A 27,272-nucleotide genomic window follows, 5' to 3' on the forward strand; every position below is an offset into this window, starting at 1 on the left:
CTACACTGAAAATCTCCCTTCAGTCTTTTAAATGAGTTCCACATCAAGTTCTGTAATCTACAAACTCATTAATAGAGAGTAATTTACTTCCTGTTACAGAAATATAATACAGATGATGTACCTTTGTCAGGGTTATTTAGCTGGAAAATATCAGGATGCTCAGGGTCATCAGGCAGCGCCACCATCCAGCCCACAATGGAGACTTTTTTACCAGGTGTAGATTTATACTGGAAGAGACAGACAAGTCAATCACAGCTGCGACTGTAGTAGGGATGAGCTTTTGTCTGTAGAAGTTGTGTAGACAAATGGAACAGCAAGTACACTTCAGACATCCTTCCAGATCTGCTTATGAATACGCAGGTTTTGTTTTTAGAACAAATGTAAAGCTTACATGTTTTCTTTCAGTGCCTCTTAAAGATTTTGCTCCAAAGTACAGAAGAGTTGATCCTGAAAGTATAACCCAGTATCTAGTCCATGAGGAGAGCTGAATCAGAAAGGAAAAAAAATTAGGAAAAACTCTGCATTTTCTGACATTTCAAACATCTGTTCACAAGCAAGTCTAAGTGCTACCAAAGTTAATTTCAGCAGCAAGGAATGGAGAGTTGGATAAAGTGTCTCCTGATATAAATCATCAGCTACCTAAATTTGCATGGCTGGCTTTAAATACAAGCTATCTTACCTGGGTACCTCTTAAAAATATCAGGATTGATTGCTTCACAACAAAATCCTGTGCTGCCTTTTATTGCACAGATACTTGACTTCTGCATAAGATCAATAAAATATATTGAGATGACATCTCCATAATTCCTCAAATCTTTTAGCACTGAACAGTAGGGTTGAACACAAAAAATATCAATGAACTCCACAGAAAACAAAAAATTACCAAATGCATAGGACCAGAACCTGTGAAACGTGTGAATTTGGGTTAAGTATGAATTACCATGACTTTGGTGCTATGGGTGGATGCCCTGCAGCCTTCCCGTTTCACAACGATACTAGATTTCTGTCCTCACAGAAATGTATGCTGATTATAGAGGTGCTTTACTCTTGCTCTGCTGTCACAACCTAGAGACATTACTTGCAAATCCAGAGAGAAGCGAAACTGCTGTAGATCAAATGACCTACAAAGGTTACAACCTCGTTATAACCCAGTTAAAACTTTGAAACGAAAATTATTTTATAATTGACAGTAACAAGGAAAATGGTTTTCTGTGGTATCAAGCTGCAGGTTTAATCTAATCCTGGAAATTAAAACAGCCACTACTGAATTAGAATCATGGCAAGAATTAGAATCACTTACAGTAGGTTTCTTGCCTTCTTTGAGCAATGTTTTTCTTCTTAATGGCCCTTCCATGGTAATGACTCCTGTGGAACTACCTAATGTGCAGCTGCAGGCCCCCATTGGGCTGGAGAGACAAAACGTTGCCACACGTATATGAACAGACAAGTGAGAACAACAAGCAAGAAATATAATTTACCTCTAAATATATTTTTCCTGCATTGCCTTACATATATTGTATCATCTGACACCTGACTAAAATATGCATTTTCCAGATCCAGATATCAAATAGGAACTAGGACTTTTGAAAAACAGTAAATCAACAAAAGGTTCTATTCTGTGGGCTTAGACATGAAAAAAATAAAATATTGAGGCCCAAAGTCAAGGAGAAAACAGGCAATTTTCTACTTTATTCTAGTAAATTACAGAAATTATGTGTATTTCTGGAAACTTATGGCTTAAAATTTTGGCAGTAAGAGCTTCCACAAATGTAATTTTATCTTAAAATAAACTTTAGCTATCAAAAAAGAATGTAGGAAATTACCTTGGCTACTTGGAAAAAAGTGAGGAAAACTATGTAAAAATGCCAAATAATTTACTGTACAGTGATAAAAATACTTTTTCCTTTCCCAGGACCAACACCGAGTTTCCCACATACACCAGTGAAGAAGTGCTACAACTGAAAGAACCCAAGTACAGACTAAGTCAGAAATGTCAACAGCCATAAGGACCAAAGACTAATTTGTAGGTCATGATCTGTTCGAATTATCTGCTGCTGACTCTCTTCACTGCCATGTGATCACGGCCTCTTGTACGAGACAATGAGGTTTACCAGAGCCAACGAAATCACATCTAATAACAAACACAAGGAAAAGCCCATGTGGTGCCACACCATCGGGCTGCGAAAGGAACGTTACTCTGTCTGTGAACAAGTGTGACCATGTCGTATATAGACACAGCAACACACCTATGCAGGAACAGCCCCTCAAACTGGCAGGTGCATCTTCCTCAATTAAATGGAATTGCCTTGACTATGCTAATGTGTATTCTTGGCAGTTCTAGTCTTCTGATAGAAGAGTGGAAGATCCCAGAAAAGGAAGAACAAACTCGAGCGTTAGAATTACTTGACTGTGGATAAACATAAGAAATGTATTTCAGGGAATAATTCTTCTTTGTGGATTTAATAGGCTTTTCATGTTTTTATCTTCTATTATTTTGTATTTCTAGCTTGTATACATTTTTGAAACGTGGATGTGTTAAAGACAGTATTTTCCAGCAGTAGGTGTAATAGCTGAAATACTGTTCCTTTACTTATTTTTAATGTATGCATTTTTATGCTTGTCCAACTTCTAACTTATGCAGCTATCAAATGTTACTAGCTCAAGTAAAATGGCTGTACTTACATATTATATCAACATTTCTACACTGGCTAGAGCAAATTAATTTATACAAAATAAAACCTGCCTGGATTTAAACTCCAACTAAATCTCAGTATTTGCAGAATACTGTTTCAAGGCCCTATTTTCTTGACTGTTCATATATACTTCTTCACTTCCCACTACCACAGAATTTGTCAAGTCCAGGTCAGGTATGGATGCAATTAATTATTTTTCTCCCTCTAACTATACACAATTTTCCATGTCACCTCTCTCTGGCCTGTAAATGGATTACCTGTTTCTGAAAAGCCCATGACTTAGTGACTAGCAACATCGAGAGCACCTGCTACATATGGCACTGCAGATGTTCCCTCTCTTACTTGAGGTCCAAGGTTAACACCTCTTTACCGTACAGAATCAACACACATACTATAGGTCTCAGACACAAACTGATGTTATGGGTAGCTGTCCTGAAAATCAGGAAATAAATTGTGAGGAAGCATCAAGAAGGTATCCTTCTAACACCTTTATTTGTCACAGAAAGCAAAGAAGGCCTTCATGACAAACTTGCTTCTGTAATGTCATAAAACTCAAAGTAAACACTAGGTTCCTACAATATGGAACCCAGATATAATTAGTTAAACCACAGTGAAACTGAATTTAATCTGAATGGGCCATACCCCTGCTTTAGCATTAACAGGAGTTTTCACAAGCAGGATGGGAAGATTACCATGAGTTGATATGGTCATGAAAGGATACTTTTGGACACGAAATACCTTACACCAAGAAAGCATAGACCCCCACATGGAAGTTTAACACCATACACTGCACAAGGTAGACCCTGAACCATACCTGTAGACACAGCTTTGACTCCTAGGAGAATTCCGGATCGGTACCCTCCAGTTAGGCCCCAGCGTGGCATACAAACGACCCCTGTTTGTGAGTGCAAATATCTGATGAGGGACATTCTAGTCTGAGACTTCAACAGTTAGGGGTTGGTAAATGTGACAGAGATAGTTCCCAATGTTTTCAGGCCCATGAGAAGAAAACCACAGTAACTTTACAATGTTTTATTTCAGAACGTTTGACATTTCTTCATAACTAATCAATAATTTGATGAAAACAACTATTGATTTAAGGCTTACCTATGTTAGGGATCATTCATGAATTTCTTAGCTAAGTCTGTAGACTGCTCAGTGAGTGTACATGAAGACTAACTCACCTTTCAAGCCCTGATGGCAGATCCTCACTAAATTCTGAGCTTTCGCTGCTATCTAGAAAAAGAGTAGTACAGAGAAGGAGTAAGAAAACCACCCAAGGGAAAATACAAGGTCAAGGTATGTGGATTGCCAGGATAATCTCTAAGGAGTACCACAGAAATTGCTTAGTCAAACCATGTTTCAAAGTTGAAGTCTTTAGAGTTCACTGCAAAGTCTAAAATGAGAAGAAGCTTACATGAGCCTTCCCATTTATACCTTGGTGGTGAACAAAGTAATTTAAACACTGCTGTGTTTAAGTACCAGGCATCTACATGTTACTTTAACTTTCATTGTGCTGCTTTTCCTTCAAAAGCTGAGCACTTCAGGAACACAAACCCCAGTTCCTCTGTAAGTCAATATTTATAAGGCAACATCTGTATGTTGATTACAGTGATTAGACATGGTATTGTTGTTTGTTTCCCACAAGCAAGCACACCTGTAACAGGCCCCGCCAGCTGCATGCTGCTGCTGGGGGCTGAGACAAATGGGTGCCATGGTGCAGTGACAGTCCCTGTTCCTCCCCTGAGCCCGCGGCCCATCTGCCCTCCTGCCCCGGCTCGGCTGCTTCGCTCGGTTTTAGTGTTCCCAGGACTGATGTCTGAGGGCTCAGCACGACGGAGCCGGTGTTGTCAGGAGTTCAGAGATCACCGCAGCCTCAGACGCCGTGGCCAGCACCTGCTGCCCACAGCCCATTTCCTATTCCGGAAACAGCTGGAGTCGCTTAGAAGGGGGCTTTCTCGTGCTCATAACGCAGTCTTGATCACTTTGGGTTTATTATAATTATTATTTTATTAATTACGGTACCGCAGTGTAACCGCCCCCCCGCCCCGCCCTACCTGTGGAGAGGCCGTTGGAGAACACCTAGAGAATACACAGTAAAGCCTGAAACACTCTCGCAACACACCAAATGGAAGGGACAAACACCAGAGCCTTCGCGAACCTGCCCGAGACAGGCCGAGTACCCACTTGTTTCCCAGGCTGTGACTCTTCCTGTGCCGCGGTACAGGAGGGGTAGGTAGACTTGCTGCTACTGAGGCATCAGGACATGTGGGTCTCCTGCTGAATTTCATAATTGCCGACACGTCAGATGGACCTGAAAGACAGAGATCGTTTAACATCGAATGGATGCAAACCTCAGAAATTTCATGGGCTGCCATTTTTAGCCACTGATTTAAATGAATTGTTACAGATAACCAAAAGGCACCATTTCTGAATAACTGTTTCTTGGGCATTAGGGTTACACCATCCATTTCTCTTATGAATTCATCTCTATATTCTTGAACTGTCTGGAAGTAATTTTTAAAACAGCTTTGCACATACTTTTAACAATGAACTCCTACAAAAAGTCTTGGCACCCTTACAAAAGCTGGATGTGCCAAAGTGTAATATGCAGAGCCATAAAGTCAGTTTGTACTTCGGGTGTGAGCAGAAATGCTCACACATGTTTTGAATTTTGTTCACAACTCCATGTTGTGAATAAACTGTAAACAATCTGCTCACACTGACTCACAGCTTGGGCATGCAAGAGAAAGCAGGGGCTTTTCATCTATCTAATGGCCAGACAGATGCATTACTTCTCAATCATCTATGAGCTCTAGAGATGTCTCACTGCAATTATTCTTCCTCTCATTTTACAGATTTTATGAGGCCTCATGGAAAACATGGACAAGCTGTTCTTGTTCCAGTTCCTTGATGCTGTTCGCAAAAGGCTGGCAGTGAACTTTGCAATACAGTGGAGAACAACATGGCCTATCATCATCCTCAGTGAATGCAATGCTATTCTTGGCTTCACAATAAACAGTTGAGATTTCACTTTTAAATGTTTCGTTGTGGCACTGCTGCTTGTGACAGAAGTGGGAATAGTGGTCACGAAAGTGTCTGTCTGCCTGCCCCATATCTCTCTCTGGACCTGGTACAGCTCAGGTCGCAGTGAAACAGACTTTCCCCTGCATTACAGGAACCAGTTCTCAAAGGCTTCAGCAACCTTAGCTTAGTTGGCTTTTGGCCTCTAACCTAAACCCACCTGTTAATACGTCGACCGAGACAAACTCTGTGATGTGAAAAACCGCATACAACTATCATCACAATCCTTACAGGGGTGTCAGGCCTCAAATTAGTGATGGTCATAAAAAAAAAACCAAAACCAAACAAGGAAACCCCCAACATTCCAGGGCACAATTTGACAACAGGACATGAATGTACACTTGTGACAGAAATGGTTCTGCGAGGGTGGTTTGCCACTGAACAGGCTCCCCAGGCAAGTAGTCAGGGCACCAAGTCTGTCAGAGTACAGGGAGCGTCTGGACAACACTCTTCCTAATCTAATTTAGTTTTAGGCAGTCCTGCGAGAAGCAGGGGGTTGGACTCGATAATGCTTATGGGTCCCTTCCAACTTGAGATACTCGATGATTCTGTTATATAGGCTACTCCATCTCTCCCCGAGAACAGAAGTTACTCATCAGTTTCTGCTGCCTTGAACTGAGGATTCATGAGACAAGTAGAAACAGGAAAACCAGTGATGAGTTTGTCCTAGTGAGAGGCAAAAAATAATGCAAATTGATGCAAGGTACTTTACTGTCCATACCCACTCTGCAATATTGACTTATGTCAAGTTGTATGAAATATAGGAATTCAATCCAAATTATTTGTATTTTTATTTGCCCATAGCCTAGACTCAGGAATTTCACTACGAACTGGATCGTTACAATGAATAATTGCAAAGGTTTTTCCTTAGCAGTAAGGGGAAAAATGTCATCCACACTGTTCTGCACATTTGAGCAAACCCTTCATTATGGTGTTTAACAACGAAAGGAGCCTCAAGACAAGCAGAAAGAGGAAACTGCTTCTAGCAATAGGGAGAGGGGAAATGAGTTCATTAGAGGAAGCTTCAGTAATATTGTTCCTCAGATCATCAATCTAATGGGAGAACAAAGAGAAAACAGTCTGTAAACCTGTTTTCTACCTTATTCCTATGTATCATCTTGCTTGCCTGTCTTTGCTACTATCACACAATCGAGCATTTGTGAAACATGACACCAGTAGCATGAGTCACTGCCATATGTGGCTTCAGAGAAGGTCTTATGCTTGACGGCCACATGAAGTTTAAAAAAAAATGCACTTTTAATCATTCCTTGATCCAGAGATTCAAAGAGAACCATACACCTGGGAGGTCAGAGTAGGGCTGAGTACAACATTCTGCTGCATTTTCAATTAAAATTTTGTTACATTTGGGCTGTAAGAGGACATGGGAAGCTTCTGCCCTAAAGACAATAGGGTTCATCTTCCTCTTCTGCCATAGAGGCTAAGCACAAGTTAGAATATAAGAAGTATGAACCTAAGCACAATCCGGTGGTGACTAGTTCAGTGTAAAAACTGAGTTCGTATTTCACCATTAGGTCTGAAAATCTTGTCTCCTGCATTATAAGCAAGAGCATATATTTCACTAAAGTCTTTTACAAATTCTTAAAATTTATGCAGAGACAAACTAAATGCCTTCATAAGTTTCAGAAATGATTAGAAGTTGTTTTATTTGAAAACCTCGAGCCCTCCTGATGAACTAGATTCACAAAAAGGAATTATCTCTACATGCTTTCTTTACAGTGCCTTTTCATCAGATACTTTTCAACTTGTGAACAGTAAAATACTTAGGACTACTGAGATGTTCACTACCTGCTAAGAAGCTTAAAATACATTGGAACCAAGACCCAGCATGAAGACAGTGGCAGCTGAAAGAATTTTTCTGAAAATTATGAACAGGTATCAGCGAGAGTTTATTCTGAAACTCAGCATAAACTTCAGTGTTAGTATGGCCACTCTGAGGTTACCACTTGTCCCTTAATCTGGCTGCAGGATTGGTTCAGTTTTCTATTGCTTCCTGTTGCGTCATTCAGTTCCTTCTTGCTGGTGCCAGTTCTAAATGCTGATCTACATTGAGTGGATGGCATTATAGTTTGCCGAGAGCTACTGAAGCATTATGTTTAACAAACTGTTGAAACTACAGCTTGTGAAAGAGTAGCAATCTCAAGGCACAGTCCTAAATGAGTATGATGCAGTACTTTTTCACCTAGACACTATGCCACATGTCAAAATAACTATTAAATTTTCTAATACATACGAGTTTAAAGTTTTTCACCATGGATAGCCACAGAGCTGAAAGCAATATGACTAACTAATTTGATTCTAAGACAATATTCATTGAACTAAAGCATGAAGACTGCACCAAAACTACTTTACCTAGAGAAAGAACAGCAAAATAACAAGTCTTGAGCTGACACAATAAAGCCATTACAAAATCAAAGTCAGCTGGATCTGAGTCCAGGTATTTTAAACTATTTATAGATTCAAATGTTATCACTTTCAAAACCTACAAAAAATAAGAGATGTCGTCTACCAACGAAAATAGTTCTTTTGAGAGTTTTCACTCTACCCTCCTTTTTTTTTTTTTTTTTTTTTATTTAGGAAGCATGGAGTGAAATTTGCACTAATATGAATACAACACAAAAATATTTAAAGATTGATCCTTATAACTCGATTTGAGGAAGTGTTTTTATTACCTGGACAGCTTCAGAACAGAAAAAGTTTGCTCAAAAAACCCTGAAAGTAATGATGTAATATGTCTAAAAGGACTGCATATCTCACATTGAAAGTAAGACTATCGAATCAGACTTCAGTTCAGATTAAAATACTGCCTGGCTAAGGTGAGATGTGTCAAGGGTGACAGAATTTGTGCAAATAGGTCTAGGAGCCTTACAACCTAAGCCAACAGTTCCAGCCTGGCTTCCTTGCAATATATTACACATGACAATCACAATTGCTTTCATCAGTCCTGTGAAAGGAGGTAATGGACTCACTCTAATCCCTAGTTAGGTGTCTTTAGTGAGGATCCTGATGACAGAAAACAGGATGCTTTGTGGGATAAGATGAAGACAGAAGTATCAGCTGTGCTGGTATTACTGTCTGGAGTGGTCATTTTCTGTGTAGTTGTTCATCTTCCACATCGCCAAGGCAAGAGAAGGAAAATACACAGTTTGTCTCTGTTAGACCTGTGCTAAGGCAAAAAGAATCTGAGCTTAAAAAGCTTTACAAAGTCTTTACATCTGCTCTGCTGTCAAATTTCTGTGAAGATGAACTGTGAAGTTCAGAGTTCTCCTTAGACAGGACCTGTGCTGCAGGGTACACTCAGTTCAGCAAGCAGTCTGGGGTGCAGAGGGTGTCAACATGAGTGATGGGGCACAGGGGAGATGACCTCATTTCTGTAAAGGGGTAAGAGATAAGCGGGCCTGTGCCAAGAAGGATGCCAAAGAGGGTAAGTGGTGAGATACTGATGAAAACGGCACAGACCGAGGGATGTTTATGGACATACCAGACTGCTGAGCAATTAGCTGGGAAAGCTGTGCCTGATACTGCTGATAACAAAATTCCAATATTTAAATTCATTTGAGATTGAGTTATTTTGCCCCTTTTTTTCCAATAAGTGAAGTCATCTGCTACTGCTAACTCTCCTCTTTACTCTCCTGGCTCCACTCCTAGTGCATACTGTTACCATGATTGCTATTCTGTTATTTTGCCTTTCATGGAGACAAAGCACTCTTAGTAGGATTTTCCAGTCAGCTGGCACGAACAAGGGTTAGTTTGGTTTTCATTATGTCTCAGCATCATTTTCAAGACTATGCTGACATGCACAAAAATAATGTATAAAAATATTAAAACATTAAAAATTTGTTTGCATTAGGGAACGTGAGACAACTTCATCAGAGCGAGCCGAGTGCTGTTCAGAGATCTGTGGCAAGAACATTTGGAAAAGTTTACACATATCCCAAAGGATCTCACTGTTTTTTCCTTTGCATAATTTTTCCATGAATAATCCTTCAAATGTTATAAATGAATGTTACTTTTGCAATCCTTCAGTAGAACATGTGAACATTTACAGTCTCCAGAGCTTTTAAAAAAAGCAACAGGGTGAAGGAGTTACAGTTCACAATTTTTGTCTACTAAAAATCTATCAATAAACCAATACTCGGCATCCAAACAGAAAACTGAAAGTGAGTTGCATATTGTATGGTGAAAAATTGAGTGATTTCTTCAGAAAGGTAAAACAGTCTCAACTGTTTACTATTTTTTGGTGAGCAGCTAAGAAGTAAAGCTGATACTTACCAGCTCTGTTTCTAAAACTTAATAAAGACATTCCAAGCCACAGACTCTCTAGTTAAATCTTTGCTGTAAATTTTTACTGTTCTGTTGCCATTGTAACCAAAGTCAGTGGGTGATAATTAAAACTTTCAAATAGAAAGACCTACTTGCAAAACACACAATAAAAAGAACTTTGTGCACAGAATCAAGAATGATGCAAAAAAATTAAATCTAGAATGATGCCTACTGTAAATGCATAGTTCTAACTTCCAGAATATTGCTTTACAATTCAACTAAAACCTTTTAATGCATACAACATGCAAGAGACAAGTATGTCATGGCTGCTTCTCAAGACAAGAGCAAACTAAGAACAAGAATTGGAGTCTTTGGCTGCACCTCTCCATGCTCCCCCAAGACCCACAAAAGCCACCCCCCCCCCCAAAAAAAAAAAAAAAAAAAAATCTCTTTGGAAACAGTATGCAAAGGCCTGTTGCTGCAGAGGTCAAGAAGATGATTTTGGTTTTTGAATGAAAGTGTTCTTTTTTTCAAGAGGACTATGAACAATTACTAATACCATGCCCTGGAAGTGAACAGAACATAAACAAAATTTTGTGTTTCTGCCACATGATCCCTGTTGCTGTAATTAGTGTCTCCTATTCTAATCTTCACCTCCTCTCTACGTAACAGCAAAAGGTACAGATATGTTTATAAAAAGTGATTTGGAAACCTTATTCTGCAGTGCTTTTTTTTTTTTTTCTTCACTCTAAGGACAATAATTGGTATAGAATATTAGTCTGTCCACTTAAGCAATCAAGAATTTCTAATTCCAAAAATATCATAGGAAGAAAAAGATTAATTCACTGTTTTGTTCCAGACCTCATATTTTTACAAATCCTCATTCTCTTTTCATCTTTTTGCATTTAAGAAGAATATGTTAAGTCTAGGGAAACATTCAGTAGAACTCATGATTATTGCTGCAAATAAACTGTCTGGCTTTTCTGCACTGTCCTTTCCTTCCCTCAGTGTTTTTCTTTCACTGACAGTCCAGATCAACCACTATTTTCTCAAGTGCCTTCTACTTCTAACACATGTAAAGAACATTCTGCTACCTGTTTACATTTTCCTTCAAATCATTCTCAGTTGCTTTAAATTCTATCTTCCACTTATCTAGCTACAGCTTGTTCTTTTTTCTTGATTCCCTACTACTTCTCAATGATCCTCTGTTATTACAGCCTTTAGTGGATTTTCAGGTGAAATGTGAAGGTTTGCTTTCCTAAATAATCAGAAAACAGCTTAAAGTCATCTAATAACAAACTTCTTCAGTTATAATCTGAAAAAGTCATTATGTGGACAATACCAAACTCAATTGATTTTGCTTTGTGCAAGTAATCTCCCATCCCAAATTTCTTAAACAAACAAACAAAAAACAACAGGTTGAGAGAGACCTGGAGTACGTGGTATTATTTTGCTTCATTTTACTTTCAGGTTCTATTTTTTAGAACCCATTTTATGTTTACAGAATTCCAGAATACAATTATTAGGCAATTTATTCGAAGATGTTTCTTCATAGCCCTTATTGTCTCATATATCTCTCTTCAAATCTGCAACAAGAATAGTTTGGCCCAGGGTTTTTTGGTTTGGTTTTTTTTTTTTTTGGTTGGTTGGGGTTTTTTTTGTTTGTTTTTTTGTTTTTTCACAAATGCTACCACCTACCAGTGCCAAGAATGCTTGGAATACATGCACAGTGTGGTCCTCCTGTGATGTAGTCTTTGCTCTACATTCAAATTTGCATTAACAAAATCCACTAATTTAAAAGTTAATTCCAAAAGCATAGTTTGCAGTGAGGTAATAAACACTGACACGTATGTCAATCTTTTGTAATGTCTATCAGTAACAACAATTATAAAAAAGAGATCTTCAATCACATGAGTATATTAACATATACTTTTTCTTCCCATAAATTTAAGTATAACAGTGGATCGTGCTGGGTTGTTATCTCGGGATACCAACGTCCCTTAATGGGTCAGTACAGCTTAGGCAGGTGCAGCTCCGTTCACCCTGTCTCAATCACTGTTATGAAAAACCTGAGGGCATGTGTGAGGAAGTAGCTCAATCTTCTTGCACCGTTCAATTCTGGCTTATGTTTTTTGCTGTAATTGCCAGAAAGTCATGTGGACACATGGGAGTTTGCTGATGTTCATATACAAAGTGTCAAAATGTACAAAATGGACCCTAGAGGAGTTTGCCCAGTACTCCTCAATCTGGTATCTCCAAGAGTAGGACTGTAGAAATATGTTAATAATGTAGTGAAAGATGAAATTACAGCAGAGGCAAGATCACAAGTTTAATACAGTCAGCAAGGACAACAGCAAGGCAGACAAGAGTACCAGGATCCTGGGACGCTTTTGTCTGTGCCACTCTGTGAAGATCAAGTACAAGGACCCGTATTTCTAATGTACCTCTGACTGCACAGTAAGCACACTTGAGTGTATTTCCTTCAAATGCTTCCTGACTAGAAGTGATACTTTCAATTTCAGGTGTTACTTTTATGGAATCACTAATTGTCAGAATTTGTGTTACTTATACTGCACCAGTGGAATGTGCAAACCCTTACTTACACTTCAGCAAAACCGCTGAATTTCTTGCAGCTGAATCTGCAGGGTAGTGCATGAGCTTGGATGACATCCACATTGGCAGTGAAGATACACCCACTGTGAGAGCACAGCTGCAGGGAAACTCTAAAGTTTGGGTTCAACAAAATACATTAACCAATCCATCAGAAAAACCCCTTTTTGCAGAAACGATTTCAAGTGACTGCTCTGAAGACAGACAAAAAAAAACCAACCCCAGAGCAGAAAATCCCCTTGTCCTCTGGCTGTTTTATATTGTTCTAACATTCCTAGGGAGTAATAGCTTGATAGTTAAAATAAGCATCAGTAAACCAGTACATTAAAGAGACTTGTTTGGCAAGGAAGTCAAAGAAAGTAGTAGAGAGTGATAATGTTAGAAACTGAGCATGATCATTCTCTCCCTGATAACTTTGTATTTGCTTTGACAGAACATGCTAGTTTTTGTGAAGCTTTGGCCTGTTAAGAAAAAAAAAAACAACACAGCACACTAACTCTGGCTGGATTTAGTAGCTGACAACATGTGAATCGCATACATTTCCCTGGTATTAATTTATTCCAAAAATATTCAAATGAGTTGTAAAAATTTGTAGGGAAAGGATCACATAGGAAGAGATTGGAAATAAGTTTGAAACTAAAGAGCAAAGTTTTCTGGATTGTCTGTAAACTTCTTTGTGAAGAAAACTTAGATCTTACATTTCTACCTTAAGTACAGTGTAAGAAAAGCAGACACTATGCACATGAAGCAATAACCAAGCACTTGCAGGAGGATTAGACAATCCTCATTTCCACAGAAGGACTGGCTGCTAAAACACTTAGCACAAACTATTTATTAGTTGCCAAAGCAACCAGTAAAACAGATGGCAAAACTAAATGTCAAACTCAGTGTTTACATGGAAAATGACAGCGTGGGGTTCTTTCTATTCTAAAATGCTGGGACTGCTGTACAGACGTCACTAGTGTAGTATACCTACTTTCAGAGGGTTACAAATGTGCAAACATCCCGGTCTTTCTTCCTTCTGTTTCTACATTTTCACCATTTTTAATTCCTATATATCACATACTTTACATCCAAGAAATCTACTGCTTCTAATTAAAAGAAATATTAAAAGTTCCTCAGTAGCTCTCAAAGGTGAATGGACTCAGCAGAATGGGTTAGATTTTACCCCAATAACAGAGAAGAGAATACTCCCGTTTCAGATTAATTACCCCAGATTCCTGGCAGGGTGGTAACATAAAATGCCTGGTCTACTACTTCTCCTCTCAAGAATTATACCAAAACCTAATTGGGGAAAAAAAAAAAAAGAAAAAAAGAAAAAAAAAAAAGAGGGGATGAGAGTCCATCGCTGATTACTGTGTAACAAAAACCCCAAAATAAGTGCTGCGCATAGCTGAGGCCTGGCTGTTGCTAAAAAGGACTTTTAAATGCTAACTTTAATGAAGAGGTTCATTAAAAAATCACAGAATCATAAAGACCAGTCTTTGAGTCACTTAGTATTAGACATGGTAATTATTTTAACATTACTTTATCTTTTTAATATTGTTTTCCAGGACAGGATAAACATGGTGTATTTCAGAGAAGGAGTAACCATTTTCTATGTTCTGATTAGCACCATGCCCTGAACTTTTCAAAATAACATTACGATGATAAAGAACACACATGAAGTTTTCTATACCGAGCTATACTTGGTGTGCAAGTTCTAAGGATCTTCAGTTGCTTAGAAGGCTAAATTATTTACCATACATAACATTAAATATTTTCTTTTGTTCTGGGAAAATGTATTGAGTTATACCGTCCAAAACAATCTAATAGCTGTACCATAAATGCTGGGCACCTTCTAGCCCGCACTGCAGGAACACAGATGTCTTTTACAGCTAATTTAACTGGAAACTGTGAACAGTTAGCATACTATAAGCTCTCTAGCCGCTTTCTCTCTCTTTCTCAAACTATAGCAAGGCAGAATGAACAGGCTTAAGTTGCTGCCAAGGAAGTTGTGTGAATCACACAGTTCCTGAAAGCACACAATTAAACTGTTTAAAGCTCCATTTTAAATGCTACTTGCAAGAGACAAGAATCTCTGCAGTGTTATGGAAGGCATCGAATCTTCCTGTGAAAGCACTATTCACAATTATGTATGTATCTGGTAATTAAATGAGACCATCTTAGCCACTAATATACAAAACATAGCTTGTTGCGAGACATTCACTTTAATCAGATGTCTGCGTCCTGTTTGAATTTACTGGAAAACCAGTTGGCAACCAAAGTGGAAAATGGACACATGGTTTTCTCCAGTACTTTGCAAACAGAAATACTGAAGGATTTAACTGTTTTTATTGAGCCTCACACTCATAAAGATACTTTAAGGGGAAAAAAAGAAACCCACAATGTCCCTGGCTAGAGTAAACTGTTCCTCTTCTTCTGAAAGAGAGAAAACCAAAGTTGGGTGGAAGATAAAGTTGTAATGCTGGGAAGGAAAATCCATTTCCATCACCAACACAAGTAATTATATTTTAGGACACAAAGAAGACCCTATTCCCTTCACTTAAGTCCATTATAGACTTTGGAATTATTACAATGATATTGAGCTTCTTCTCCATATTTGCCATAACACATGGCAACCTATAAAAAGGAGTATGTCACACGCAGAACTCAGCTAGACTTACTGCTATTAGTGACCTATTAACTGTTTGACTATCAGGAGAACTGAACTGATGACTACCCTTACGGGCCAAGAACCTTTATTTTACCTTAAAATCACTATATTCAGACTCCTATGCCTTAAACTATTGACTGGAACATAAACCACTGCCTAAACTATTTTGAGATCATCTCTTATCATTACAGCTTGCTGACTGCAGAGGATTTACTGCTGGCACATAATGGCTGAAGTGGAAACAATCTCAAACTATAATTCGAAATAAAGTTGACTTGAATACCTTCAAATGTGCTATTTTTAATTCTCCATGGTCAAATATATCTTATTACTGATATTTGGGTATTTTAGCTCAAGACTAACATATGGGTATATTTCTATTTATTAATGTTGTGAAATAAACAATGAATTATTGCCTGCATGCTTCATTCAAAATTCAAATTTCAATTTTGAATTCAAGCTAACTTTCTCCAGAAATTAATTTGATTTTTCAATTCCCTTTAGTAGCATTTTTGCAGCCACATAGGCGCAGGTCAGTGAAAATTTCATATGGGTATTACAAAATGCTGGTGGCATTCATTGTCTAACTGGCAGAGAGTGAGAACTCTCTAGCTGAGCAAGCAATACAGCAGTCCACAAGTGTGTCAAGCTTTCGAAGGAAATACTAACAGAGGAATGGAGCCATAAGAATGACTCAAGACTTAGTTTCTAGTCATATTAATTTTCACTCTGAATAAAGCACCCTCACAGAGCATATAGGGGCACTGCAGGTTCACCCTCTCCCAAAACTGGCAGATACTATCCGGAGCCCTGCTCCACTACTGAACACTGTCCCAACCACAGTGCTCGTGGCCTCCAGCCGAGCTCACTGCAGTATAAAGCCATACTACTTGCCTGGCTCAGGACAGTTCAAAGTTCTTGTTTCCAACCTTGGAACTGTATTTTTAATTGTCTTCTGTTACAGCTCTAATGAAGTCTAAGCCCTTGATTAAGAATTACAGAGTACTGGTGATAATCACATACTATGCTGCTATGATCGAAATCAGAACTGCCACAGTCATCCTAGGGAAATGTTAACATCAAAACCCTAGTGTAAAGAATTTAAAATGTGAGCAATACAATGTGAAAGCCAGGCAACAAAAAGTTCACTCATATATTTGCCTTACATATGTAAGATATAATCACATGGGAGACAATCACTTAGTTTTAAGTTTCAAATATGAAAAAGCAAATCCTCACAAAAGGAAAATCAAATATTCCATATTGTGGTGGGTTGACCCTGGCTGGCTGCCAGGTGCCCACCAAGCTGCTCTATCAACACCCTCCTCTGCAGGACAGAGGGGTTGAAAATAACATTAAAAAACCCCTTGTGGGTCAAGATAGAGGCAGTTTAATAAAGAAAAGCAAAAGCCGTGTACAGAAGCAAAGGAAAACAAAAATAATTTATTCTCTACTTCAGATCAGAAGGCAATGTCCAGCCAGTGCCTGGAAGAAGGGCCTCAGCACTCGCAGCGGTCGCTTTGGAAGACAAACGTCTTGATCACGAATGGCCCTCCCTTTCTCAGCTTTTACTCTGAGCATGTCCCATGGTATGGGATATCTCTTGGGTCAGCGTGGGTCGCCTGTCCTGGCTATGTCCCCTCCCAACTTGTTGCCCACCACTAGCCTACCAGTCTCCTTTGGGGCGCGGGTTTGGAGGCAGCCTTGATGCAGTGAGCACCGCGCAGCAGCGGCCGGAACACCGATGCCTCACCCTTCTAGCTACAGACACCAAGCACAGCACTATGAGGGCTGCTATGGGGAAAGCTGACTCCATCCCAGCCAGAGCCATACACGTCTGTGCAAATAAAGTGTTCATGAAGAACTGCTTTTGAACTTACCTAGTTAAAAAAACCTCCTGTGAACTACTTCCTTGTATTTTACACAGCAATTAACAACACTGGGCATTGAGGGCAGAGGGGGACAATGCCTTCCTGAAGAAATGTTTTCTTCCAAATTATTATTGCTATAGATTTTATTCTTTTTTTTTCTTAGAACTGGATGGACTAAGACCAGGTCAAATGTTCATCTGACTCTGGGAACAGCATTCATGATCCTGAGACAAACGAGAGGTTCCCTATAACTGACTGGCCACTCGACAATGAGAAAGGATTTCACAGCAGCCAACCTGAAGAGCTGGGAGGCAGAGGAAAAAAACCCACATTTTTCTCTTTTCATATTTAGCATCTTCCTTTTTCTTTCTCTCTTACACTCACTTTGTGTCTCTCTGCTTTGGTGAGAAGAAAAGACATTTTGAATGCCAAATGAAATTGCTTGTCAGATGTGGTCTGGGCCCCTTGAGTTTTCTACATTCAGACACGGTTTAACACAATGAGACCAAAAATTGGCCATTCTGGTTTCAGAGATTTATATATAAGAGCTTTTGAGGTAATGGCTCCTATAGGAGTAAATACATTTCACATAGTCTGATGTTTATTTAGTCTGTTCATAGAAATAAACTGTGATGGTACAGCAGATTTGTTTTGGTCAGTTTATGGCTGGTATTGTAGTTTTTTAGATGTTGCTAAAAGCTATTAGAAATTCTGTCCTGCTTTACACAATTAAATTGTCTCAAATTTATGTGTTAGTTCACACCTGAAGGGATAATTTCCTATGTTATTCACTGCATGGCTTCGCTTGTTCTGAAAGAGCGCTCACTCCTCACTTATTAAATAATAATGAAAATGCAAGCATTTGTAAAAAATGACACAATCTGATTTCTGTTCCAATGCTAACAAACAGCCTGTGTTATCCCTTGGACTGCGACTGTTTATAGACAAGTCAGCAATCTTTATTGATGACTCATACTACTGTTAATACCTCTGAATTACCAGGTCTGGCTTCTGGACAACAAAGCTTGCAACAATGCCACTGGGAATCGGCATCCCTGAGTAGACTCTGACGTGGTAGCGGGGCAAGTGGGAGATCGGTGCCGATGCCGACAACCTCAGCACTTCATGCTGGGCAGTGCCAGGGATTGATGTTACATGCACTGTGCTGTACCTGGGTTTTCAATCTCAGCAGAGGAAAGTCCAATAGGTTTTATGCTAACTATTAAAAATGGGAAACCTACTAGTAAATCCTCTTAAAAACATTCCTCTTTGCCATCCAGAAAAACCCGTCCTCCAGAAAGTCAAATAACAGCACATCCCTCCTCTACAATCTCTGCAAATTAAGTCTTACTTCTGAAATCAAATTGTTTTCATTCATTTAAGATCAGTGGATTTGTTTTACCTGATCAAATGAATGCTGATGTGTGTGAAATCAATCTTGATATGAGGGATATAATTTGTTACTGTAAGAACTTCTGAGGGTGAATATCATAAAGGAAGAAATTATTTATGACAAAGGACAGTACTAACCCAAGTACAAGCTGGCTACATAGAAATCTGCGATAAAAATCAGATCTTTTACAACAATCAGAGGAATGGTGTTGTGGGCCAAGGATGTTCTGAAACTGGGCTTATGCATGGAAAGGATCAATTCTCTGATAGCCCTTACAAGGTAATTCTGTAATTGCAACAAAAGCCCATATTTGAAACTGATTAATTCCTCCAAAACGCCTCTGGGGTTTTCCCATATACTTCAGTGGAGGATTTCTGTAATTAAAATAATTTCCTTACTCAGATTTTCAAATGAAGTTTTATACCTGCAAGATCTTCTTTGGAGGAAACCAGTCGAGGAGAGCTGTTACCTGGCTCAATTCTTAATGATAATCTGGAAAAACAAGTTTTTAGAGAAATTAACAAAAAAATTTTCTCAATGAAAGTTGAAAGAAACTGAAGAAAGTAATTATTTTGCCAGTGGTGGTAAGCAGGAATTTTACTTTGTTGAAAGTGTAGTTATTTATTTTGTTAGGTAACTAAACAATAAATTTTTTTAAGTAAATCACTACCTGTTAGATCTAAGAAAGAAACTGTGAGGGAAGTCTACAAAAACAGAAGTGGAAATTGGTATTTTATACTCTGACTGTAAAACCATAATTTCATATAGTCCTCACCTGAAAAAACCCCCTCCAAAAATTAGTGAATTTAGATACAAACCTAATAGCAAATATTTTATTCCCTCTGTGCATGAAAAGTTGATTTATTCTTTTACCATATATGTATCATTATACAATCTAGAAAGCACCTGTGGTGTGTGCTGCACTTAAAGGTTCACTGACAGTGCAACAAATGAGTCTTCAGTGCTATAAAATGAGATGACATCACTCTCCACTGGCCATCTCTCTAGAAAATGTGAAGTTATATAATGTTGTTTGAAACAGCCCTTGCTAAGTCTCTGACAGTTGGGTCACTGACTTCAACAATGCCAGAATTCTGCAATATTTTCAAAACAACAAAAATGCAATTTAGCTAGTCAACCTAAGAAAATACAGGGTGTATTAAAAGAACAACAGATAAATATAAGCCTATATTTGAGTTTTGGTAAAGATAAAATATCCATACTGACATGTTTAACAAAATGTTTAAATAAACTGTGAAAAAAAGGAATATATTCTGATAATGAGATGTCATTCTTGGACCATCTTCCCTCCTCCTCCCTCCCTTGACCAGAAGGCTGGAAACAATCAAACTCATTTTTATTTCAAAGAGGAGATACTCATTACAGTTTCAACCAGTCTTGGCTTGTTTGTTACCACCCAAATTAATTCTTGCAATTCCTCTGACACTGCATTTTCCACTGAGAAGCACAGGTTACACTCATGTACACGCATGCTCGTCTGCTCTCACCTTGCTACACCGTGCATACAGTCATGCCAGCAGCATGAGCAGTGTCTCCCAAATACCACTCTCAGAATCTCTGGCCCCTCAGAGGCTTAGTGTGATAAGATCAACAGGTCTGTCAGACTTTGACATCTGATGTGCTTACACCCAACATTCATCATTCATATCCATCACAGACCAAATTATATTCTCACAGCCCACTCTCCCCAGTGATATTCACCAGTATTACTGCAAGTGAAAAACTACCTCTGTTCCAGCATGTCTAATAAACCACTCATAACCATAAAGACACTCTCTTTTTTGTGTTTGCACCTGTAAATGATCATAGAATCATGGACTGGTTTGGGCTGGAAGGGACCTTAAAGCCCATCCAGTGCCACCCCTGCCCCGGGCAGAGACACCATCCCCTAGCCCAGGTTGCCCAAAGCCCCGTCCAACCTGGCCTTGAACCCTGCCAGGGAGGGGGCAGCCACAGCTCCTCTGGGCAACCTGTGCCAGGGCCTCACCACCCTCACAGGGGGGAATTTCTTCCACGGGTGCCTTTCTGGGCTGTGAGTGCCTGCTGCTGGCTCACAGGCAGTTTTCCACTCACCAAACCCCCCAAGTCCTCCTGGGGGCTGCTCTCCATCCCTTCCTCGCCCGATTGCTCTGACCCATGGGCAGGACCTTGCCCTTGGCCTTGTTGAACACCATGAGGTTTGCCCATGGCCCCTCCCCAGACTGCCCAGGTCCCTCTGGCTGGATCCTTCCCTCGGCGTGTTGGTCACACCACACAGCTCAGGGTAGGTGGGAACTCGCTGAGGGTGCCTCATCCCACTGTCCGTGTCCCCAGCAAAGATGTACAACAGTGCTGGTCCCAACCCCAACCCCGAGGACGCCGTTCGTCACTGCTCTCCACTGGGACATTGAGCCAAGAGGACCAGAAAGTCATCTTACAAGTCACTATATTCATCCAACATCCTATATTCATCCAGCACTGTTATTTTTTTTCAGAAATTCTTTTCAAAAACACCATTTCTGATTTACCATGGTGAGGAAGCCTAGTCTTAGTGCAAGGTCTAGGTGCTGATATATGAAATGTCAACATTCCAAAATTATACAGCAAGAGTTCAGCTAAGAGACATGCCAGAATAAATCCTCGTATCAACCGCAAAAACTGCCCGTTAAAAACTGAAATTCCAAAAGTATGGAGTTAGTATTAACAACCTAAGGTGAAACAAAAACTAGAAGTAAAATCTCTAGGAAAAAAAATCAGCATAGAGATTCACTGAATTAACAAACCACCTATTTACCTTTGAGAATCAAGACAAAGCTTTTAAAGAACAAGGCATACGGACAGTTATGTGAAGGATTTGTTCTTGGATAGTTAAAAGATGATGTAAACAATTTATTTTTTAAAGCCTGATACTCAGAATGTTTTCTGGAATGGGATGGTATGCTCTGTAAAGCTGGACCTCTGTCCCAACCTAGTCTTAAATACCACTCTGGTACTGCATGCCGCCATGTAGCTCATTTAAGAATAACCTTCCCAATAAGCAGGAAAAGAGGAACCTAACACAACGCAAGAAACAAAACAGGTAGCCAGTCTTGAACACCGTTCAGTTTCATGAGAGTATGCTCTCCAGTACAGGACGGAACTGCTGCTAGGATAGAAAAGATACTTTTACTCAATTCTCCTTATATTAAGCAAATGAATGAAGAGAGAGAACAGCCTTACATGAACAAGAAATTTAGCTGCTCCATGAGGAGGTTGTACAAAATTTATTCATCTTTCTTGAGACAAGGAAGATCTAAGTTGGAATAAAGCAGTGCAGTCCTCAAAGCTGTCACTCAGGGCATTCCTGATCAGTATTTGTGTACGAAGCAAAATGGGTCTGACATCTGGAACATTTTGGGCTGCCTGTGTAGCGCTTAAACAGTAGGTCCAAAACTTTCTGGAAGCTTCGCTGTCCCCGAGAATGTCCTGTGGAAGAGGCAGCCAGGTCACAACTACAGCTATGGATCCATATGGCCTCTGGAGCACCACAAATCTCAGACTAACGGTAAAGTTTCCCCCTAGCCCTGCCTTTGACAACTCGTGGTAGCAAAGGTCCAGGTGATACAGCTGCCTGAGAGGCTTATTTAAGATGGACTGTGGCCAAGGTTCACTGCTATAAATACTAATATTTTAAGCACCTGCCATACAATTCCTGTCACCATAAGACTAAAACCAATGTGGTGCAGCTGGCCCTTTTATAGCACCATCATTGTTAGGAGTCAGTATAATGTTTTAATTGAATACTATTTTCTCTTGGATGCTTTCACATAGCATCCTGCCTATCCGAATCTAAATTTGAACTGATTTTTTTATAAATCATCTTACTAGCATATTGGAATATCCGTATCTTGCCTAATATGCTGTGAAGAACTGAAGTGTAAGTATAGATGGCAGCCTACAGAATGGATTCCAATCCCGATGGTCCCGTCCAGACAACACTGTATCACAAAGAACAGCCTTCAAATGGGCTTTGCTCAAAGAACAGCTGTGGATTATACCAGGCCTGACCTAATGATACCAGGTCAGCCAAAAAAACTGTTTTGGAATCGCTGCAAGGCGTGGCAGGTTAGGAAAGGATGTGGCAAGGTGCTGCTCAGGGAAAAACTCCACACCTGGGGGCAAGCGCTCTCCTCAGGTCACCTCTTACACTCCTGGAGGAGGAAGAAGATCCTGCTGCAGCTGCATCATGGTATCTCTGAAGCACAATGGCTGCTGGTGATGTCATGACATAACAATGATTAGCAATACATGTTGGGTATAACAGGAAGAAATCCTGACGATTTAGGTCCCATTGTTGCCCCCTTAGTTTTGAAACTAGATAATTTCTCTGCTTTTGCAGAGAGCAGTATATGGGCTCAGCAAGAAAGATCTATTATTTTTAGGATATGACATCATTGTCAGGGGTTTTCTGGAGTGTTCCTACTTGCTGACAAGCACGAACTTAAAGCAAGCAATTGGGCTGGCACGAAAAATTGTAGAGAAAAGCTTTGTTTATATAAAGTGGCTGCCAAATTTTCCTTTTCAGTGTAATTGAGGTTCTTATTTGGTGTAACATGTGTTGGGATCCTGCCAACACATTTTAGGGCAACTGTCTAAGCTTCTCTCCCTGACAGCCTGGTACTGAGATAGTTCTGTTCTCCCTGCCAAAGGTCAAGCACACATCTCTTCAGAGCACACTAATGCTGTCCCTGGCTCAAAAAGAGCAGTCACTGGAAAGAGAGAGGAGATTCTTTCCCACTACAAAAAACTTGCCTTTTTAAGGCTTACAGTTTCTTCTGGCATGGGACCAGAAAATGCTATGAAACTGAAGATCCATTAGGGAAAACTGAGAGGAAAATGGGAAATCAATATTCAAAACAAAATCCAAAAACTTCTTATCAAATACAAAGATGGAAGAGGAATGAGAGTTCTCTTTAAGGGTAGTTGTGATGAGTTCTGATGAATACAGACTCTAATTTAAAGCTTTATTCTGATGAAACATGGTGGAAAAAGGCCAAAGTTCTCCAATGTATATAAACTGCAGCAACTTTACTATGCTAAGAATCAAATCTTTCCCTCTTTTTAATACCTCTTGTGACTTCAGCCCAGTTTTTCCTTGCCATAGTGAAGCCTTGCAAGAAAACTGCTAAATTTGATTGAAATAGTCTCAAAAATAACTAAAGCATTATCATAATAACTCCTGCATTATCAGCAAGGCTGCTGCTGAAATTAAAATGATTTTCAAATTTAAACTGGAATTACTCATGACTTGTAGTTTTTACAAATACTATGTTATAGTATCATACACTTACAGAAACCACTTGTTTCACGACATTTTTTTTTTCCCCAAATAATTTTCCTACAGAAACATCACTATTCTTAGTATCTGCGATCAACCAGACACAAAAGCACAAACCTATCAAACCATAACAAAGTATGACCTTTTGCAATGAACTACCCAGTGCTGGTTCAGCTTCTTTTGCTGAAGTTTACCCTAAGCAAGGGGACAAATCTTGGACATGTTCTCCCTATTTGAAGCATGTCCTGATAATACTCAGAGAAGTTCCAAAAGAATACCTTGTATGAAAGGGTTTACTTTTAGAATTATTCTCTCAGGAAAAGCAAAGTTCCACAGACATTTACCACCAGGGTGCCTCTGGGCAGATCTGGCTGAGGACTGGTGCAGCACTGCCCGCACAGCGCCCTGAACCAGCGCCACGTGGGACCGCTCTGGCAGCTGGAGCTACCACCAGCTGCAGTTATCTTCAGAACTGAAGAGACAAAGTGCTTGACTAGTGCTACACTCAAACATGGCTCTTTTGTCTCTGTTATGGTGACACCTTTTTACCCTGAGCTGCCTCAAGAGGAGTTTGCATCTGCGTGCCAGCAATATTGGCTCCAACTGCAGAGAAATGTAGAATGGTCAGGGTAGGTCACTCCTTCTCCTCATACGTATGTGAACTCCACGCTGGCAGTACACAATCTTCTGATTCACTGAACCTGCTCTTTCCTTTTCACAAACACTAACTGGTAGCTTTCACTTCATTAACTGATCAAGTTTCAACTTAAAATTAATTACTTGGCTTGCTACTCCAATTAAGAAGCTGTTCCAGAATTCCCTTACTCTGATGATTAGGAACCATATTTCCACATTTAGCTTCTAAATTTTTGTATTCATTTAATCTTGTGCTACCATTACAATTTAGTTTAAATTGCTCTTTACCCTTCCTATTTTCTCCCAATTGTGTTTATATGTAAGTGATTCTGTTACCTAAACTCCTCCTTTTCTAGGCTAAAGCCAAACCTAGCTCTTTAAGCCTGGTATTACATGATCAAGTGTTACTCACCTGATTGCACCAGAAATTTTTTAAACCCACTCTAAGCATGGATGGCCAGAATTGCATACAATACTCTGCATAAGGTCTCACCAGCTCCTTTTAAAGCAGTATTAATAATTAATTTTTTACAGAAACACTGTATTTGATAGGGAGTAGGGATGAATTTGTATTTTCATGGCTGTATCTCACTTCTGACAGACATCTACTGATCAATACCATGAACTGTTGTTAGAATAAATACGTAACATTTTGATTTTTGAGTCACTATCGGTTCAGTCATCAGAGCATCTGATTATTCTTCCTTTGTGATATCCAAATCATCTTCTACTTCAATGAACCCTTCTAATACTGTTTTATTAGCATATGGTCTAAGTGCACACAAATTCTGAAACAAAGTTCTTAACTGAAGCATTTAATAAAACTGTTAACAAGACTTTTTAGAAGAAGTTCATTAGCAACCTTGCTCTCCAAAACATATCTAAGATCCTTCATACCACGATCACAGTACTGAGCATCTGGTTGCCTTGAGTACTTTTAATTCTGTTCACCTAAATAGAGGTACTATATTTGTCAATACTTAATTATATAGCAATACCTTGGTTATTTAAAACCTTGGCTGCTTGACCTATGATTTAATGTGCCAGTTCTTTAAGAACTACTGGCCAGGGATTATCACTTCCTTTAACCAGAGCGTGTTCACATATTGACCAATGTGCTCCATGGTGTCTGTTTCACACCACTGTGTGGCTTTGCTCTCCTCCACCAATTCTGGAAGCACTGCTTTAACGTGCTGAAACCTCTGTCAGCTTCATATCTTAAGTACCAGCTTATTAAAAACAGTAACTTGAAATTGGAAGATGTTTTTAATGTGTTATTTACAACAGCATCGAGTCAATCCTGGACATCTTGGAGGTGACTTTGGGGTTCCTGAACAAAATTCCCAGAATACAACTGTCATGTAACAGAATAAAGACTAAATTTTCATCTGCTTTTAACTTTTACAGAGGTACTTAATTTTGGAAATCTAGTTAGTCATAAAAGAAGACACTCTGGCATCCTGGTATTATAAGCTCCATTAATAAAATATTAAGAACAATAGACAAACCCCAAAACATCTTCAGCCAGTGGCTCTTTGTTCAGTTCTTAATCAAACTAACAGTCAAGTTATCTCTCCACCAAATTCCCCAAAACCCGAAGAAGAGTACTTACTTATAATTGTCATCTTCTACAAATTTCTGAAGTTCTTCAATGTAACGGACAGACTTCAAATACTTTTGCACATGGGGCAGTGTTGTAAGATGATCTGTGGAGCGTTCAAACGAAAAAAGACGAACATTTGCATTATACAAAGTGAATTATTCTTTCACATTTTTTTTCTGGTTCTTATGGTTATCTTAATGGAGGCAGAGAATTTGAACCTTGCTGAAGAGTAAATCAGGCAGAAACATGACTCTAAGAAGATGTTCAATATTCTAGTGACCAAAAGTGATGCTCAGTTTTTTAAGGAAAACACAGGTGCATTTCATCATGATGAAAGCTGGCGGATTTCATTATATGCTTTCTCACAAGTGGAAAAGACTTATTTGCTGCAAACCCTGCTTGACTTTTATGCTCACTGTTCTGGGGGAAATTAAAGCCTGCCGCCATGGCTGTTAGTGATTCTCACATGAACGTGAAGAGACTTAACAATTACAATGCTGAATACTAAGACAGACAGACATTTAAGTTCAGAATGATGGAAAAATCCTTTGACGCAGGATCCTAATGGACAGGAACATGCCTTGTAGTATCTAACTTCATTCTTATGCGCTCGTAAAGACAACTGTTTTAAAGGCACCCATTATTCTTGAATATTGTTTCTTCAAGGCCATATTTTAATTTCCATTCTGATTTTAACAAGAGCACTCAAAATTAATGTGTAAGAATGCAGGAAGCCGCCAAACTGTAAAAGGAAAGGGGCGGTGAAATCATGAGGTTTGTTTGTCATTCAGAGTATTCAAACTCAAAATAATAGAGCTCACAATAAGAACATGGCAGCTGAATAATCTAGCTTCTCAGAATCATACCATATTATGCCTAGTCCTTACCTTTAAATACTTTGTGATACCGAAGTTGACCACAAAGGACAGGGGCTGGATAGTTAAGCATACACAAGTCATTTCTCACCTCATTTTCTCACAATCTAACATTTAATTTTTTTCTGGTCAAAACTCCCCAAAACTGTAGCATTTAAATATTCAGAATGCATTTAGTTGTACAGCTGCTCACAAGGTTTTCCAGCTGGTTTCAGCTGAAGCAATGACAAGCGACGCTCAGTCGCTGCCCCGG

General features: G+C 39.3%; 1 protein-coding gene across 1 annotated transcript in view; it reads right to left on the reverse strand.

The window, feature by feature from the left end:
* Positions 1-27,272, reverse strand: part of RALGPS1 (Ral GEF with PH domain and SH3 binding motif 1) — a 100,862-nt gene that overhangs the window by 4,738 nt on the left and 68,852 nt on the right. The window contains exons 11-18 of the mRNA XM_026860236.1: positions 26,154-26,247; positions 19,013-19,080; positions 4,881-5,007; positions 4,590-4,592; positions 3,508-3,588; positions 1,301-1,406; positions 392-484; positions 122-227 (exon numbers count right to left, since the gene is read on the reverse strand). Coding sequence (XP_026716037.1) covers positions 122-227; positions 392-484; positions 1,301-1,406; positions 3,508-3,588; positions 4,590-4,592; positions 4,881-5,007; positions 19,013-19,080; positions 26,154-26,247 — 678 coding nt within the window. The remainder of the gene's footprint in view (positions 1-121; positions 228-391; positions 485-1,300; positions 1,407-3,507; positions 3,589-4,589; positions 4,593-4,880; positions 5,008-19,012; positions 19,081-26,153; positions 26,248-27,272) is intronic.

Source organism: Athene cunicularia, assembly GCF_003259725.1.
Source record: "Athene cunicularia isolate RWA chromosome 17 unlocalized genomic scaffold, athCun1 chr17_part1, whole genome shotgun sequence".
NCBI classification, from domain to species: Eukaryota; Metazoa; Chordata; class Aves; order Strigiformes; family Strigidae; genus Athene; species Athene cunicularia.